General features: G+C 38.2%; 2 protein-coding genes across 4 annotated transcripts in view; one reads left to right on the top strand and one right to left on the bottom strand.

Annotated features, from left to right (window-relative positions):
* The window catches only part of LOC129764998 (insulin-like receptor), a 551253-nt gene that overhangs the window by 252770 nt on the left and 278383 nt on the right, over nt 1-20100 (top strand). The window lies entirely within an intron of this gene.
* Nucleotides 6545-7971, bottom strand: LOC129765001 (uncharacterized). Its single transcript, XM_055764741.1, has 2 exons — nt 7860-7971; nt 6545-7792 (listed from the first exon to the last, which is right to left on the bottom strand). The coding sequence occupies exon 2, from the start codon at nt 7789-7791 to the stop codon at nt 7192-7194; it is 600 nt and encodes a 199-aa protein (XP_055620716.1). The 5' UTR covers nt 7792; nt 7860-7971; the 3' UTR covers nt 6545-7191.

Genomic DNA, 20100 nt, shown 5'->3' with positions numbered 1-20100 from the left:
TCATAATTTGTTTGCCAGGATCTGATGAGTATGTGAATTTGGCAGTTGTTCTGAGCTTATTGATTTTCACCAATTCTTAAATTGCTTTTAGGGTGGGTTTAGACTAGTGATATATTCATGTGAAGAAATATGATGAGATTTATAGAAATCGCATCAACCGTTTACACTAGCGTGAACTTCTATAATGAATATATTCATATTTTCGGTGAATTTATTCACCTAAAGTAGAACTGCATCCAACTTTAGTGATGAATTTCACTAAAGAATGAGATAATGAGAAATTCACAAGCGTTTACATATGCTGAATTTATTAGTTATATATACCTCGAATAAGTGTATCATATTTATTCTCACCCGTTTACACCTATTTTCACGTGAATAAATCCATCTATAGCTATAGATCTACCTAATGTAAACCCGTCATTAGATTGAAAGTACAGTAATTTACAATTATCTCGACATTTAGCTAATTGGACGGACCTGTAATGCGACATATTTAGTTGGACATTTTTGTAAACATAGAGTTCGGGGTCCAAATTATAACCCCACATTGAAAGTCGACACTGTACCACTGTCATCGCAAATGTTCAATTACAGGTTAAAATTACCTCCAATCCGATACTGAGTGGTGGTAATGCGACGTGCCATTGAATGTAATTTACTGTAAAATATGTCACAAGCAGGATGGGAAGAAATTTTCCAACTGTGAAAGCTGTGGCGAGTGGCAAATACAATCGCTAAACAGAAAGTTTTAGCCGAACAAGATGGGTATATCGAGTGATAACAAAACAATAAACTCTTTAGATTGAAGATAATTTTTTGATCCTGAAAAGGACCCTTTTTAGCCTGCATGTGAATCCAACGAGCGAACAAATCGTAATGAATGTATTTTTTTGCCATCGCTCCCTTTTAACGCTCATTCGTTCGTCTCGTTGGACTCGCCCCTCTGGCTGAGTCTGCCGATTTGTCTCTATCCTGTGAGTGTGTACCGCTAGTGTATAAAACACGCGGACCCCAAAAAAATATCTTATTTGCTTTCAAACCGTAAACCCGTGTGGTTGTACGGCATCGGCATCGTGGACGTACCAAAGGAGGAAAAGTTAAGGGAAAGGCAAAGTCTCACTCGAACCGTGCAGGTCTCCAGTTCCCTGTTGGTCGCATTCACTCCGCAAGGGTAACTAGGCCAAACGAATTGGTGCCAGAGCACCAGTATACCTAACAGCGATTATAGAGTTTCGGCCGTCGGAGTGCTCGAGTTGGCTTGCAAAGCTGCTCACGACAATCAGAAAACCCGCATCAAGAACAGAGCAGCTTCGGTTCGGCGCTCATCAAGGCAACAATTAGATTCAGTGAGTGGCAAAGTGTTTCTCCGGCACGTCGCATTAAATGTAATTTACTGAACAACATGTCACAAGCTGGATGGGAAGAAATTTTCCAACGGTGAAAGCTGTGGCGAGTGGCAAACACAATAGCTAAACAAGAAGGTTTAACCGAACAAGATGGGAATATCGAGTGATAACAAAAACACAACACCAAAGGTTCTTTTCAGAACCATCAACATATTCATAAAGAGTAAACAGTAAACTAATCCATTTTTCAGTTATATAGGTAGGTATTCACGTAGGAGAAGAAAATAAAACAATATATTTAAAATATATATTCAACAAAAGCTGTCCCCTTTGTATAGTCCTACGTCACTCCGGTTATGTCTCCGATATTACCCACCCGTCTTTTTTAGTTGTTAAGTTTAGATTAGTTAATATAGAATGTATCTCTTTGATAATGAATTTCAATGGAAAGAAATAGGACCTAGTTGTGGTGAATTAAAAGGTTTCACCTTACTCTACAACAATTACAATAAATAAATAAATAAATAAATAAACAAAACAAAAAATTGTAACAGAGAGAGGAGATCACAGGCTATCACATACACACTCTCATTTCTCTCCGAGCTCGTTTTTTATTTGGGATTTGGGATTGTTGATCTTAAGGAGAAGGTGGAACGAAGCCATTGTAATAGTATAGGTAAAACCAAGTGGAGTAATGGGGTGATTGTGTTTGTGAGAGAAGAGCAAAGTACACCGTTTATGTTGGATTTGGTACGTAGATAGATCAATTCACCAGACTGTGTGGCGCCTAACTGACACGAGTCTTAGAATACATTTGAAAAAAATTACAATTCAATACTGAAGAAAAATGTATGAACGATGAATATAGAAAAATAGATGAACAATTGCAAATATAAATATATATATATATATATATATATATATATATATATATATATATATATATATACTTATTTGCGGATCGTGTGATTCATAGTTCGTTATACTTATTCTAAAAGAGTTTTATGATAGGGACAAAACTAATCGCAAGTTCGTTTTGTTTATTGTAAAGGAAGACGAAATAGATATACCAAACTTGGGTATAGAGAGATAGGCAGAAATAGAATAAAGTACAGGAGTTCGTTTTTGGCTGTTAGAGGAAGAACATCGTCGCGTTTTTGATCGTCCGAAATTCCTGTTCCAAGACCGCTAGGTGTGCAGTATTAATATCAACACAATATTATTTTATTGATTTTCATGACATAAAACGCTAAGACTCAGGAATAACATTTTATTGAGTGGTTTTTATAGCTGTTTCGATGCTGTTGTCTGGAATCAGTATCGAAAAAACAACGATGCTTTCACCAATACAAACAAAACCATTTCGGAAAATTGAACATTTAACTTTCAGAGCAACAGCTCGAGTTTTCCGACGTTTTTCATTATATATTGCGACGGCAGATGAAAATTGAATGTCTTGTGAGTAATTGATAAGAGTTTGGTTGATACTACTTGATGGGAAGTGTGCGAAAACGATTATTTTCTACACACTGTTTCGCAAAATTATTGCATTTGTTTGCATATCGGGCGAGGAGTGAGAGAGGGAGATGAAAGAAATGAGCGCCATTGTGGCAGCCATTTGTGGCTTCCTTCCACCTTTTTTCTTCCACCACTTTCCTTTCACGCAGCCGACCAGATACTATAAGAAAGTGCTGCTAGTGCTACACTCAGGAAGATCCTCGGTACAAAACTATCTAATACCTTTGGTAATGCAAACATTAGTAGAATGTACATATTACCAACCGTATGGAAAATTATTGTCAGTTGTAATACAAGGATATACCAATGATTAGTACGGCAGAAAATGACTATAGATTGATAGCATTTACCAAAAAATTCGTTATATTTACTAATTATTTTTCCTTGTGTATTTGACGTCGTCGGATTTCACACAGAGAACGTCAACATAGAAGGAAGATGAAGGTGAGATCGCCCAAAGTGTCATGCAGATGCTGTTGCAGCGTCTGATCGGCATTTCGGTCAGCATGTATGGTAAATGGTATCGCTCCGGCGCACTGATTTCGCTGAGTTCTCTGTAGTCTTCACTGAGTCACCAGGTTCCATTCGACTTTTCCTCCAAATTTCACTATGCTCGTAGCATTCAACTTTTCGAAAGCTGGCAGATTCCTTGCTTCATCAAAAAAAATTCTATGTAGAATCAGCGGTCTTCGGGGTCAACAGAAGACCTATATTTTATATACAGAACGTTTTGGGTCTTCGGAGCTGTCAGTTCAGGTTGAGCATTCGCAATGACGGCGGTACGGTGTAGACATCTGGATACGGCATTAGTTTGTGTAAGGTAAACTATTCTCTATCTGATAGTTAAATTGTTTCAAATTGCTAAAATTTGTATGAAAATTGCGTTATTTACTTACCTAAAGTACATTGTCCTGACCCTAAAATAAACTATTTTCTATAAATTTTCAGACCTTCTCACCAAAACTTATCATTATAATATTAAATTATCTTTAGACACAATTTTTGTATGTAATTTTTTTTTTGTATGTTATTTAAAAGGTGTTTTCAATCCTTCTGCAAACCCATATTATCATGCTCACTCTCCCAATTCATAATAAGAAGCTCAATGCCGTGAACGCGAATGCCATAAGCGAAGAGCGAGACAACAACTTGTACATGACGAATGCTTCACTGAACTCATTTTGAGTATTTATCAATTAACTGAATTATTTCATTAATATTTATTTTAAAATTCTAATACGAATCCAAGAGGTGAATGAATTTTTATGATTGATGCCTCTGTAATACAAACAGCCAACGTATAGATCCGATCATTCACACACAGGGTTAAAAAACGCGTAATAAATTGAGTGATTAAAGCATGTTTACGAGTCAATTAAATTATTGTGCAGCAGTAATTGCCAATCAGATAAACAATATCGACTGTGTAAATTATCAAACTTGACAGTCGGTGTCTTTGTTAATCAATTCACATTGTATTGCCGAGATACTTTAATCTACTGGGAGCGTGATAATTTATTACGGTAAATGATATGTTTTAGAAAATTTCCACCAGTTAGTCATATATGTTACGAATGTTTTGTGGCTTATTTTCTTTTGTAACATATGGGAATTGAAATTTTTTTTATTCAAAAAAATCGCCTCCCTTTTTTTAACTGTTGATAGACGCATCCAGAAACTGCCGCATGCACGTTTTACCATGTATTCATCCATAGATGTCATCACTTCCATGATCTTAGCTTTGGGCGAACTAAGTGTGGTGCGAGGCGTTCTTTTGGTATCCCGGTCGACAACGCCCCACACAAAATAATTCGAAGGATTGATGTCGGGACTGTTGGGGGCCTAATTTCCTTCTCCCAAAACTCCGGAACATTATCAGCAAGCCATTTCAGTGTTCTCGTGGTATTATGGGTTGGAAGATTAAATGACGGCCATCAACAACCTTCTTCAACCTCGGGACAATAACATCCTGCAGAACCTTCAAGTACACATCGTCTGTTACCTTTAATCCTTGATCAGAAAAATACGGGGGCATTACATCTCCCTCGCTGGAGACTACGCCTAGAACCATCACATGGGTCAGAAACTTCGTTGACATGACGATAGGAATCTGACTACGATCTGGTGCAAGCCCCCTGTTATCCTTTCGATTTACCTTTTGATTCTGATTAAAGTTGTTTTCATCAGAGAAAAAGATCGCAGAATTAATATGATGAGGATCGTTCAACTGACTCAGGAGTTTTTAGCTTTCTCCAATCGTCGTGATTTGGTCGCAGCGTTCATGAATTGACTTTTGCGCAGCGCATGCGACTTATAGCCAAGGTTTTAAGACATTACTCGCCGGATTGAGAAGTCCGAACACCCGGTTTCCAGAGCCATGGACCTCCTTGACCTCACTGGATTCATTTCAATCATTTGTTCCACTTTGATGATCCGGTTCTATTTAGCGGTATTGGAACGACACTTGTATTTCTTTCGGGTAGGTGCGTATGATAGTTTCTGACTTTTCCTAGCCTTCTTTATATCATACATTGTTGTTACTTTTTCGAGCAGAAAGTTCACATGCATATAGAATGAATTGAACAACAAAGTGACTTTTACTTCAAATTACTATAGGGTAGAGCGGCGCTAGTTATAGAATTATAAAATTTGTTATAGCTTTTCAGTACGAAATTTTGCGCTGGAATGCTATATGCCACAATGAAGCTTATCTTTTACCCTTTCAATGAAAAATAACCAGAGAATCATTTATTCGACCAATTTCTTTTATTTAACGTCTTTATAGATCAGAAGAAATTGACCAACTAACCCCACACAGGGGGCAAGTTGGTCAATATATGGTGCATGTCCATCATATCATAACTATGTTGCGTTTTTTCTATTAGAGGTTTCATATATTAGGCTGTCAAAAAAGTCCTGCGGTATTTTTTTTTGATTTTCATTTGTTCATAAAATTAGTTACAATCATCTGTTTTCTGTCATCTGTCAAATATGCGCCGTTTTGTTCGATGACTTGTTCCCAACGAGATGCCAACTTCATAATACCCCCCCTGTTATAGAAGCTCGCTTCCTTATTGGCAAAAAACTCGGATAGCCAATTTTCACAGGCCTCTTTTGTGACTAACTTCTGACTACCTAGCCGTTCGCCATGGACAAAAACAGGTGGTAGTCACTTGGTGCAAGGTCCGGACTATACGGCGGATGCAAAAGAACCTCCCATCCGAGCTCCCGGAGCTTCTGGCGCGTCACCAATAAAGTGTGTGGCCTGGCGTTGTCCTGACGGAAGACAATGCGGCCTCTGTTTATCAAAGATGGCCTCTTGTTCATGAGTGCTACCTTCAAGCGGTCCAGTTGTTGGCAGTACAGGTCCGAATTGAGCGTTTGGCCATAGAGAAGCAGCTCATAATAGATTATTCCTTGACAATCCCACCAAACACAGCAAAACCTTCCTGGCCGTCAATCCGGACTTGGCGGTGGTTTGGGCCGGCTCACCACGCTTCGACCACGACTTTTTTTGCTTCTAGTTGTAATAAGTGACCCACTTTTCATCGCCAGTCACCATCCGCTTCAGAAACGGGTCGATTTTGCGATTCACATGCGTCGATACGGTCAAAGATGTTTTTTTCGACTACAGGCCTTCCGGAGTGTGGCGCATCTTCGACGACCTCTACACCAGAACGAAAACGTTGAAACCATCGTTGTGCGGTGGAAATGGAAACTGTATCGGGTCCATAAACTGCACAAATTTTATTGGCAGCTTGAGATGCATTTTTGCCTTTGTCATAGTAGTACTGTAAAATATGTCGGATTTTCTCTTTATTTTGCTCCATATTTGCGACTCCGACTCACGAACGACTTAACCAAACAAAAAACCGTCAAGGACTATATTATAGCGCGCAAAAATACCTTTCCAACAAGCTATAGTATGACTCGATACAATGAATACAACTAGAACTACGCGCTTACAACGACACCTCGCGGAAATAACGCAGGACTTTTTTGACAGCCTAATATTATCAAGTAAGAAAAAAAACAAATTAATGAAAATTAACATTTCTCATTTTTTTTTTCTATCTATCTATCTGGCTAGTCTTCTTCAAAGTATACAATTCATTTTTCTTTGCTTTTGCAGCTGCTGCAGGTGAAAGGTGGATTATTCTGGAGAGCATATTTCATATGCGCCCAATATAAACATATGTTGCATTGAATTCGCTTTTTTTTCGGCTGACCTTTCAAAAAAGAGGTTTTACACACCAAAAAACGAGACTTGAGACTTCACGAGACTTCGAATCGATCAGCTTTCGTGATACTCCACATTTCTTTCTCATGGCCCTACCAATTCCTTTACCGATCTGATGATCTGATCCCAGTTTGGTCTACGTTCCATATATTTTTCTACCACAGCTGATAACTTTTCAAAGTACTCCGTAGCATTCGTCATATTGAATGACGTGGCTCGGGTTAGGCTAGTAGCTTCCGGCTTCCTAATTGATAGCGTAGAATTCCGTCGCAGAAAATTAGTTAACCAATCTTTACCAGCCATTTTGTTTCTCTCCCATGCAGCTGAATCCGGAATCCGGAACTTTTCGGTGCATTGGTAGGCCAAACATCCCACTTCTTTGGGGGAACATCCGAAACAGATCGCTGCCATGTGCAACATATAATGTGTTAACTCCTTTTCTTGAAACTCGGAGAACACTTTTCGTGGTGTTTTATATCCTACTTCCAGAACCTCGTTCGTTGGATTCTCGCCCACGCTCAGAAACTTCATTCGCTCGCAATATCTAGACAGAGTAGTTCGCTTTATATCGTATTCTCTTGCCGCCAAGGAAATACTTTTTCCACCCTTCACTTCAGCAGCGGCTTCTCGAAGCTCTTCAGCAGAAGTCGATCCTCTGTTTGTTTTCCGTTTATACGTGCGCATCCTGAAGCGAAAGTATCGAGAGAAATGAGCAATGTTATTACAAACAAAGGTTTGTTTTCATTTGTTACCTGTTGGATGTATCGTCTGGCCAAGCAGTAGTACCACTCAGGATACGGAAACAACGAGAAACGGAACAAACACAGCCGGTTCCTTGCCTATATTTATTTTGACATTTGTTTCGCTCCGTGCAAAGTATATTGAAATAATCTCCGGGTATGCTACTTCACTCGATGCATTATTGTGAATTGTCGATATACAATGTTTGTATTTATTATATTTAATGAAAACTAAATAGAACAAAACTACAAATATGATAATCATATTGCAAGTGGTTTGTGCGATGGTTGGTATCAGGTTGTCTCGTTTCGAATACACAGGTAGGAGAGTAGAGCATATGCTTTCTATGTTTGTTTATAGCTTGCGTAATGAAATGTGGCATACCTGAAAATGTTATTTACGTCGCTCTCAAACAAGCAGCAATTTCTACGTCCGTGCTATTAGTATGCCCAACTAGCCCCTCTATATATGGAAAAGAAAATTCATCAATTTTCAGTAAAAAAAATGGAGCAGCGCTTTCCATTAACACTTAAAACTAATACGTACAATAAACCTTAGTTTTACGTTTGAACAGATTTTTTTCGTGATTATTAATCATTTTTAGAACAAATTTTATAAAGCGCAAAGCGTGAATGATTTTTGGAAAAATCGGAGTCATGTCCATATTTTTTAACCTACTTAATAGAAGGTTTTTCCAATCTGCTTATTTTATTGCATTAACAATTCGCTATATTTCGTCCATAGATCGCTATTTTTTTTTATTTCTTAACGCTCTGATCCCGATATTTCACCACTGACCAACTTACCCGTATGTCCAACTAGCCCCGCCCTACACTACTATACAATAGATTAACCTTTCTTTCGACCCCTTCACGAAGGTTTTTGGGTTGAATGCCGTTGCAATAATTAGCATTACGATCAAAGCCTCAAAGCTGAAATAAACAAATTGAGTTATCACAGTTCCGTTTTTGTGGAAGAACTGGGGCTATATTCACTCAACCAACGGTTTATCAAGCCAATTATCATTTATTAACTCATAAAAATTTAGTTCGCATTTGCGCAATATATTCTATGTTCACATTTATTGAAATAAACTTCAAAACCTCGAAGTAAGTTTGATAAAATGCGCTATATAACAATTGTGCTCTCGTGGCCGAGTGGTTAGCGTCATAACTAACATGCCGGGTGTTCGGGTTCGATTCCCGTTCTGGTCGGGGGAATTTTTCGTCAAAGAAATTTCCTCCGACTTGCACTGTGATCACGCGTACTCTAGAGCTTGCCACTCAGAATGCATTCAAGGCGTGTTTATTTGGCATAGAAATCTCAACTAAGTACTAATAAAAATGACGCAAGTAATACTACGTTGAGACGGCGAAGTTCCTCTAGGAACGTTAGTGCCATTGAAGAAGAAGATATAACAATACCAATTAGAATAAACATTGGATAAGCTATTAAGCTTTGCTCAAAATTAAGTTATGAATTTTAGTTTCATCCGATATGATTGTGAAAACATTTGAAGACATTTTTTTCGTAACATGTGAAGGCACCTGTACATCTAATACCTAACAGTATAAGCTGTCCAGTGCTGCCAGATATGTCTGAATCTTGTTCCGCAAGCACGAGAAATTGCTAATTGAAATTTACTGCAAAAATTCATCACGCACCCTGTATATGATCTTACATATGCACGGAAAATCACATGTTCTTCTGGATTTAAAGGTTTATCGGTCTGGGTACATTCCGGTTTAAAAATTCTTTGTTTCACTTGATGTTAATCGTACAATTCAACATGCTGTCAGAAATCATTCATTTTCACTGACCTAACGACGTGTTTACGCTATCTACGATGTGCGTGCTTTCTTTGTAATTAACCGAACCGGAGGGACTCTTTCTCTGCCTCCCCCAGCACTTATCAAACCACCGATAGTAGTTATTGTATGTATTGTTCACGCTCCCTTCGCTGCTGCTGCTGCTTCTTCCATAACCTCACCACTTCACCAACAAAATCGTTTTTGATTCGCCGTACAACCGTTCGTGACTGAATTCGAAATGAACGCGTCTATCGCCCCCCCCCCATCCCTCCGCCTATGGATTGCCTATCGCTTGTCCCACAGAAATCATTCACCGCCCCGCCGAAAACAATTCCCATTCCCCGGCTTCCCTAATTATAATTTTATTAGTTTTGTAGTCCACAACGTAGTCACGGAGTGTCTGGCGTGCCCCGTTTTCCCTCGCCCTCACCACCATCCCCGGGGGGGAGCGAGAGTAATTTAATTTATATTAATTAATTAGGCGATTTTAATTGCACACTGTCCCTCGCCACTACCCCTTCACACACATACGCTCGGACTTTCTGATGCTTCTTCGGTAACTAATATATTTGTTTACCATCGGTTTACCAAAACTTAGAATAACCACCGAGAATACTGCGTAACTTCGATTCACGATTCACCGGGCAAAAGTATAAAAGTTTTGTTGTTAATTGGAGTGGCGCTCAGCCTACCTCGTTTGTTCTCTCATTCGTACCAAGGCGCCTAGAAGTATATCCTAAGGTGGGTCAACTTGCTAAAACCACTTTTCAGCCATCTTGGAAGTCTACTGTGTTTTGTTTGTAAACAAAACACAATACGCTAGTGCCGAAGCTCGCTCGTGATCAGTCTGTCTCTTTCACGCTACAAGCAAATAATTCCCCTTCTGCTTTCTTCCGTACTGTTTTCATATACCGCTCCCCTAACCAACTTATTGACGAAACGGCCTCACCTAGTACCATAGACCCGTCTTGATTCGTACCACATTTATTTGACAGTTATCACATTTAGAGGCGAATGAACTGCAAAGTTTAAAGCCTCTTAAAAACAAAGAAGAAGAAGTTATCACATGTTTGGATTGCGCCGCGCAACGCAACGCAATCGTTCCCGTCCAACAAACTCGTATTTGTAGTCGTCAAAAAAAAAGTGAAGCGCCAATAAAATTCATATTTAATACTGATTCGGATATTTTTCCCCGGGAGAAAATTTTCGACAACTAGCGTTGCGTGGATTCGTTTATAACTGGTGGTTATTTATTGCTTTATTGGTGGTACCACTTCGACGATATGCGCAGGTGGGAAATTCCCGACCGGATCGGTATCCGTTGCCCTTCCTGTGGAAGGCTTTAATTGGATCTGCGAGATCGAGAGCGACGTGATGGCAGGTGGCAGGGCATCGAGAGCACAACGTTTGCTGCCAACAACGTCTGTCTGTCTTTTTTTTTTGCTTGATTGTTTTCAAACATCATCTACTTGTTGGCCTTTTCCGTCCATTTACCAGTTCCGCTTTCTTTTTTCACATCCATTGTTACGGAACCGTTTTGCAGCTACCGGCAATTACGTTTTCAAACAAAGCCATTAAGACAATTTTGCCAAAAATAGATCTCTCCGAATTTAGTTCGATACCTCGTTGTGCGTTGATTTTATGTTTCTCACCTGTCTTTTTGTGGTCCGTTTCGTGGCGAGTTGTTGCCATGCGGGGTACCAAAAAGATGATAATGTACCAAACAATGGCCAGCGACTCTGTGATGAAAGTTTTTGTTGTATTTCTGCAACACCACCCGCATAGATACAATCGGTTCAACGTACGTCCGACTGAGTGGTTTTCGATTCGGATGCAAGAGACCCCGAAGAAATAACGCCAAAGATGATACTTATTTCTAAATCTGTGGCCAATTCGGACTAATCGCCCGAAACCACGATAATCAATTTTCAGTGTGATTTCGTTACTTCCGAGGTCATATCCGAGTTCCCCGACAAAGACTACACATATGAATCCGTTTTTCAGGTCAGCCCCATTTTTCGTGTGATATCCACACCTAAATTACATTAGTCTAGTATGAGTTTTAGATACAATTCTCATTCAAGACTTTTCAACCACTTGCAAATAACATGTTTCTCCGTTACATGGAATAAATGTTTGATACAGAAAATATGATAGAATAAAGACAGCCTTAAATCGGACAATTCCTTTCTCGAGTTTTGCTCTTATCAACACATTCGGTGATCCATTTTTAATTATGTAGATAGAAGAAGATATAGGAGTGCGTTTTATCACATAAAAAAAATTTCAATTGCCATGTATGGTTGGAATATGTTTGGTTGAAATATGTGTATTATTTTGATGGGACCCCCACTCCATTTCAGAGGAGGTAGTGGTGTCATACCATCATAGAAACATTTCTCAGATTCAAAAACCTTCACATGCCAAATTTGGCTCCATTTGATTGATTAGTTTTCGAGTTATGCATAAATTTGTGTTTCATTTGTATGGTAGCCTCCCCTTGGAGAGGAGGGAGGAGTGTCGAAATTCCATTTGTTTGATTAGTTCTCGAGTTGTTCAGCGCGCTCCCCACCTCTTCTTTAGAGAGGAGAAAGGAGTGACAAACCGCCATAAAAACATTTATTGCTCCCTAAAACCTCCATATGCCAAATTTGGATCCATTTGCTTGATTAGTTCTCGAGTTATGCAGAAAATTATGTTTTATTTCTATGGCAGCCCCCCTTAGAGAAGTAGAAGGAGTGTTGAACCACCTTAGAAATATTTCTTGCCCCCTAGAACCTTCACATGCCAAATTTGGTTCCATTTGCTTGATTAGTTCTCGAGTTACGCAGAAATATATGTTTCATTTCTATGGCAGCCCCCCTTAGAGAGGGAGGAGAAGTGTCGATTTACCATAGAAACGTTTCGTGCCCCCTAAAACCTCTAATTTGGGTTTTCTTGCTTGATTAATTCTCGAGTAATGCAGAAGTTTGTGTTTCATTTGAATGGCAGCCCCCCCTTAGAGAGGGGGTAGAGTGTCTAACCACCATAGAAACATTCACTGCACCCTTAAACCTCCACATGCCAAATTTGGTTTTATTTGCTTGATCAATTCTCAAGTAATGCAGAAATTTATGTTTCATTTGTATGGCAGCCCCCCCTAAGAGAGGCGGGAGGGGTCTCTAACTATCATAAGAACCTTCCCCGACCCTAAAACCCCCTACATACCAATTTTCATGTCGTTCGGTTCAGTAGTTTCCGAGTCCTAAGAATCAGATAGACAGAAAGACAGAAAGACAGACAGACATCACTCCATGTTTATATACATAGATTGTTTATCGTAACACATCGTTCATACATTTTACTTTAGTATTGAATTGTTATCTTTTTCAAATGTATTCAAAGACTCGTGTCAGAGAAGCACCACACAGTCTGATAAGTGAATTGATCTATTTCCGTACTAAAGTCAAAAGGTGTGCTTTGCTCTTCTCTCACAAACACTATTACCCCATAAGTAAGTGTTTCGCAGTTGACTAAGGTAAATGATTTTGGTTTGTCCAGACGAAAATATGATCATGGTTTGTCCACTGTTTTGAATGCTCTCATTCATATGTCGATAATCTGAATCGATCCAGTAATTCAAAAGAGGTTGATTTTTTTGTGGTGGAAAAAGGGATAAAAATTGATTTTTCGGAACATCGGTTAACTTTGATGAATTATAACTCAAGAACAAGAATAACGCCTCACTGAATTTTGGATATGTTATGTAAAAAAATCATCTTTCAAGAAAAAAAATATATAAAAATATAGCGCCGAGACCATGTAAACCATGAAATACAAAAACAATCAATAATAACAGAAACAAAACACAATTGTCTGGCCAGTATTGATTTTTTTCAAATATGAATAGCTAATTGGCTTCAATTCCATATATTGATCATCGAAATCGACTCAGTAATTCAAAAGTTATGAGTTTTTTTTAAAAAAGGGATTTTCGGAAAAAGGGGAAAAAGTTGATTTTATGGACCACCCTAAAATGGAAATGGGCACCCTAATAAAAAAAATACGGGTCTAATATTTTGCGATAAAAATCACTATATCGGTTTGTCATGGAATGGTTGTATATGTATAAAAATATATTTAGAGTTTGACTCCCTAAAACCTAAAACCTCCCTAAAACTGGCTTGTAAAACTGGGCTTGTAAAGTTTAACGAATTATATGAAAAAAAAGACGGGTGGGTAATGTCGGGGACATAACCGGAGTGACGTAGGACTATACAAAGGGGACAGCTTTTGTTAAATATATATTTTAAATATATTGTTTTATTTTCTTCTCCTACGTGAATACCTACCTATCTACCTGAAAAATGGATAAGTTTACTGTTTACTCTTTATGAACATGTTGGTGGTTCTGAAAAGAACCTTTGGCGTTGTGTTTTTGCGTTTTTTTATGAAGGCTCACCACCTAGCCCCGTACATGTAATACATCTTTACATTGTCTTTGATCCCCATGTACGTCCATCACGACCATTTGTTTTAGAAAGCATTGAACTGTATTTCCTAAACTCTTTTTTGGAAGGTTTAATGGCCCTGAAAAGCGCCTTGTTTTATGGAATGGTTCCAATTTAGAACTCTAGCGGTACACACTCACAGGATAGAGACAAATCGGCAGACTCAGCCAGAGGGGCGAGTCCAACGAGACGAACGAATGAGCGTTAAAAGGGAGCGATGGCAAAAAAATGCATTCATTACGATTTGTTCTCTCGTTGGATTCACATTCACATGCACATGCTAAAAAGGGTCCTTTTCAGGATCACAAAATTATCTTCAATCTAAAGAGTTTATTGTTTTGTTATCACTCGATATCCCCATCGTGTTCGGCTAAACCTTCCTGTTTAGCGATTTGTTGCCACTCGCCACAGCTTTCACAGTTGGAAAATTTCTTCTCATCCAGCTTTGTGACATGTTGTACAGTAAATTACATTCAATGTGACGTGCCGAAGCGCCACTCAGTGTCGCATTGGAGGCGATTTTAACCTGTAATTGAACATTTGCGATGACAGTGGTACAGTGTCGACTTTCAATTTGGGTCATAATTTGGATCTCTATGTTTACAAAAATGTCCAACTAAATAAGTCACATTACATGTCCGTCCAATTAGCTAAATGTCGAACTAATTGTAAATTAATGTACTTTCAATCTGGGAACAATTTAAGAATTGGTGAAAATTGAATAATCAGGAAAGTCCCCAACTATCAATAAGCTCAGAACAACTGCCAAATTCACATACTCATCAGATCCTGGCAAACAAATTATGAAAACATCAATTTGTGTTTTATTATTATTTTGGATAATGTTTTAGAAAGCATTGAACTGTATTTCCTAAACTCTTTTTTGGAAGGTTTAATGGCCCTGAAAAGCGCCTTGTTTTATGGAATGGTTCCAATTTAGAAAACTTAGTACTCGTGGTTTTGAAAAAAAAACCATTTCGAACACCCTCGATGCCGCCTTGTTCTGGATTTGCCACCAAAGCAGTTTGTATCAAGAACAAACTTTTTTCTTCTGCTACCTGATGCCGCTTTGCGATTGCGTTTGCCACTCGCCACTCGCTGCAACTGCCTGTTGTCTTGATGTCCACCGAACCGAATGTGTTCTGTTCCGAATGCGGGGTTTCTTATCGTCGCGAGCAGCTTTGCCAGCTAACTCGATCACTTCGGCGGCCGAAACTATATAACGCCGGCTCGGCCTAGCTACCCTTGCGGGAAACTCCAGACCAACACGGTTCGAGCGGGATTTTGCCTTTCCCTTCACTTTTCCTCCTTTGCCATGTCCAGACATGGCTGCTTGGGTTGGTTTGTTGATGTGTTGTGATGCGAACTGATGTGGTGTACGGTTTGAATGAGAATGATCGTTACGGAAGGAAGGTATTGTATTATAGAGACTTTAAACTTTTGCAGTTCATTCGTCTCTAGCCTTGAGAAAGGCCCTTTGAAAACTCTACTCTACTTTACTCCAGCGCTACCACCTCCGCCCTCTTGCCTTGAGTAAGGCACTCGATCCCTCGCCGTCCAGCCCGTCCAGCAACGATGTTGTCCAGTCGGTGTCCACACAAAGAATGGATCGTTACGGCAGCGGAGCGGGGATTTTTAAGCTGACTGGCTGGCTCGAGAATTACGCATGTGTGAGACTGCGACCAATGTTTCGTTCATATTTTTTCTTTTTCCTTTCCAATCGTGCTTCATTCTATTTCGCTGCTGCTCTGGTTGCCCGTTTTGGTCGGTACGATTTGAGGAGCACAAAATGGACCAATCAAAAATGGGCACATAGTGCATTTTGACAATGCTTGATATTTCACAATTATTCAATTATTTATCTCAAGAAAAATGAAATGTTATTCGTTATGATAGATGCGTAGATATATTTCCTATCAATTGATGCAAAAACCTTTGCGATCTATTGAGAAATGCTCGAGTTATAAGCGTTCCAAATCTTGCATTTTTTCCTACTTGTTCAGTGCCTAGATTTCCATTTCACCCCCTATATCTTCCGGTTAGACGTAGTCCTACGTCAAAAAATAACAAATAGGAGGAGCCTATCAAAGAATCGATCGCATTGTTAGCGTAAAACTACGAACTTATTGCATAAAATTCGTATTCAATTCATTTATCACTTTTAATTAACTCAAGAGCGAAACATTAAGGATCCATTACATTAAGGGTTAAACTTTAGGTTCGTCTAGCTATAAGCTAGAGAAACATTCTTTTGACGTAGGACTACGTCTAACCGGAAGATATAGGGGGTGAAATGAAAATCTAGGCACTGAACAAGTAGGTAAAAATGCAAGATTTGGAACGCTCGAGCATTTCTCAATAGATCGCAAAGGTTTTTGCATCAATTGATAGGAAATATATCTACGCATCTATCATAACGAATAACATTTCATTTTTCTTGAGATAAATAATTGAATAATTGTGAAATATCAAGCATTGTCCAAATGCACTATGTGCCCATTTTTGATTGGTGCATTTTGTGCTCCTCATATCGTACCGACCAAAACGGGCAACCAGAGCAGCAGCGAAATACAATGAACCAGGTATTCGAATGTTTCAAAACATGTAAATAAAATTATCTTTTTCATGATTCACAGTAGTTTTATAGTATATTTTTACAGATTCACATGTTTCAAAGGATTATAAAGTCCACCAATAAATCCAATAATAAATGCAACATCTACTTGAAAATTCGAATTTTTTCATTTAAAAATTGTGGTTTCTAAGAATGGACAAACCATGATCATTTCTTGGACAAACCATGATCAGAGGTGGACAAACCATGTTCATAATGTCTCTTTGAAGAAAATCGTAAAAAAAATAAAAATTTCAATCATTTCATCGCCTTATGGTAGTATTAGCAACTATAGACTTGGGGCTTTTCAACAAACCCAAACTCATATCGATTAGATGTGATTTTCATGAAGAAAAATCGATTTGCATTCATTAGTTGCGTGAAACCATCCTAAATCGGACAAACCAAGATCATTTACCCTGTTTGCGCGCAACCGTTCTTAATTTTCGGATACTCAACAGAAAACCAGACATTCAAATTTAAACACAGAACTTAACGCGAACACATTTATTCAAATTTTTTCCGTCCGTATATTTCCGAGTCTGATTCTGTTCTTTGTCCTATCCTGTGTACAATCAGCTGTTTTAGTCTGTCTCTAGGAATGAGCGATTCAAAGCAATCGATAAAAACTCTGCTCTCCAAAGAGACCTAAGCGCTGTGTGAGCTATTGCTGTTTCGCTGTTGTGGATCTCGTTGGCTAGGGATGATCAAGACTTCATATCAGCGCAAACATACCCTATGAAATATACTTAAGTGTAATGTAATTTTCGTCCAAAAATTACAAAATAAAGTGTCCGAAATTTGAATTCAATCTGTCCCAAATTTGATTTTTTTTATTAATAGTGTCTGAAGTTTGATTCTTAGTCGCTTCATTTTAAAAGCATTTTATTCGATGATTTTTTTTATGTTTTCAATCAAATAGGTACCAAAGTAGAAAGCTTAACCCTTAACCCTTGGCCTACCAAGCGTTCGAAAAATCGAACAGCAACTTAGATAATTTTCCATGTCATTAGAAGACAACCATATGGTAGTGTTTTTGCAACAAAGGACAGCTTAATTTATTAGCTACCACTTATTATCTAGTTCATTCAACTTTGTATAACTTTATTGGGCAATAAATTCGATTTAAAGCAAGTATGTTTGGAAGGTGTTTTCAATTTCAATTACAAAACCCAACAAAATACAAAAATATGTGAACTTTTCCACAGTTTTACTTTGATAAAAGAACATACATTGCGATATAGGGCAGAAATCATTCGATCGAGCTTCCTAAAAGAAAATAACAGCCGGGAAAATCGAGTGTTTGAAAAATCGAACGTTGTCCATAACCAACATTTTTCTCTGCTGAACCAATACCAACACATCTAACCTCCGCAGCGCATTTTGGTTCGTTTACTTTCGAAGACGGAAGGTTTTCATTTCTTTTTGCATTTTCAATTGTGAATGTTTGCAAATATCGATTAATTTAGCAAATATTATTGAAAATCTGTACGATTTTTTGTCCGTAATAACTTTAAGTGATTACGGCCCGTGTGTTCGTGTGTGCAGGTACTGGAGAAAATGATCAGTACGTGTAACAAGGATTCTAATGATATTGCCGGTGTGAATATCCTCCCGCCGGACCGAATAATAACCACCCAATCCTCAATGCCTTTTTTTTGCATAATTTTGGTACTTTGTAGATTTTGGAAAATGTTCGATTCTTCGGGAAAAGGATAATTGAGAAGAAATGATTCTTAAGCATAAACATTATTCCAAGACCAACAATACAAATAACAGCAAATGCTTTCGTTTGAATGAAAAATTATAGGAGGTTGTGTCCAAGATACGACCGCATTGTTGACGTAGAACTACACTGTTATTTTATATAAGTCGCTTGTTCAAACCTTCGGATATTATTCTATAATGTTGTGAAATTTTAGAAACAACTGCTTAGTAGAATAATCTCTGAAATTAATTTTTCATTGTAGAATCAGTTGACGATAATTGATTGATGATTCATTTATGCCCTCGCAAAACAATATACTAGCTGATCGTATGTCGCAATTTATTTCATACCTCGAACGCTATTCCGGTGGCCTTTACCGGAATTGAAATAGACTCGATTATGTACATGTTGCACCAGCACCATTATTCCACATCTCATAATTACATCAATATATCTTTGGCACCGCATGGAAACAACAACAATGACAACACTTGCAAGTATCAAATATCATGCTACATGTTATTTAGTATTGCCTCAAAGGAATCGCACCTCTAGGCATCGTTCGTACAACGTTAACCAAGCGCCAAACAAGCGTTCGCCATAGCATGCATACAGAACCATACATTGGTGGCTTGAAACTACTAGGAATATAAATACTTCTCATCATTTTACGCTATTCTCAAAAGAAACGTTTCTGTTAATATTACTGGCATCAAAAAAAGTTGCATTACTTTCTCATGCTCGAGAGAAGCCTAATCACCTAATCACATGCAAAATTCCAGAACGTCATTCACTTTCTTGGTGACTAAACAAGTGAAATGAACTCTTTTTGTTAATAACAACCTTTTCGAGTAGTAGCAGTGGCAATGCTTCATTATGGTTGTTGAAGGCTGTTTTGCGGCTGGCACGCGAACCCAAATAACTTATAACATTCCAGTAAGACATCCAAGATGCTTGGTATTTCCCAAATAATTTTTTGGCGCGCAACCTTAACCCTTGCTTCGCCATAACGTCAGTTTTATGCATTGATGCATTCTCAAAGGCACCAACGAAGCCCTTATGATGACGGAAAACAAACTATGTTAACTGCTTGGAAAAAAGACTGAATTATGCCACACAGCTTGTATTCTGCTGTAACACCCATCAATGCGAAAAATGTAAAATTGATGGATTTTTTGAATACCGTATATTTGCTAATTTAAGCGACTTTCAGTTTGCAGTATGTTTGTACTTGCAAATAAAAAGTGCGGGTTTCGGCCAATGTTCGATATTTCGAACAGTCATTTCCCGGAAAATGGAAGATGGGAAAAAAATAATTCTTGAACATTGGGGTTTCTTTAGCGTCAATAATCAATATTACACCAATGGCTTTCGCCAAAAAAATAATTTTTACAGCTTGGTCGTTAATGGCTTAAAAGCATATTGAACTAATTTATTAAAAATATCAACCAAATAATACCTATGCATGAAGTTATGATCTGTTTTCTGCATCATATACCTTAAGCGTCCGAAATGTGATTCAGAACGGTATGATCATTGCGAATCGACTGAATAAGTTTCTTTAGAGTGAAAATCCCGAATTATTTTCACATTTTCACATAACTACTAATGTTTCGGAGTTTTTCAAAA

Source organism: Toxorhynchites rutilus, chromosome 2 (assembly GCF_029784135.1).
Source record: "Toxorhynchites rutilus septentrionalis strain SRP chromosome 2, ASM2978413v1, whole genome shotgun sequence".
NCBI classification, from domain to species: Eukaryota; Metazoa; Arthropoda; class Insecta; order Diptera; family Culicidae; genus Toxorhynchites; species Toxorhynchites rutilus.
This window is presented reverse-complemented; position numbering and strand designations above follow the sequence as displayed.

Excerpts from the sequence above, each read along its gene's own strand:
- LOC129765001 (XM_055764741.1), bottom strand. The coding sequence starts at position 7,791 with ATGCGCACGTATAAACGGAAAACAAACAGAGGATCGACTTCTGCTGAA.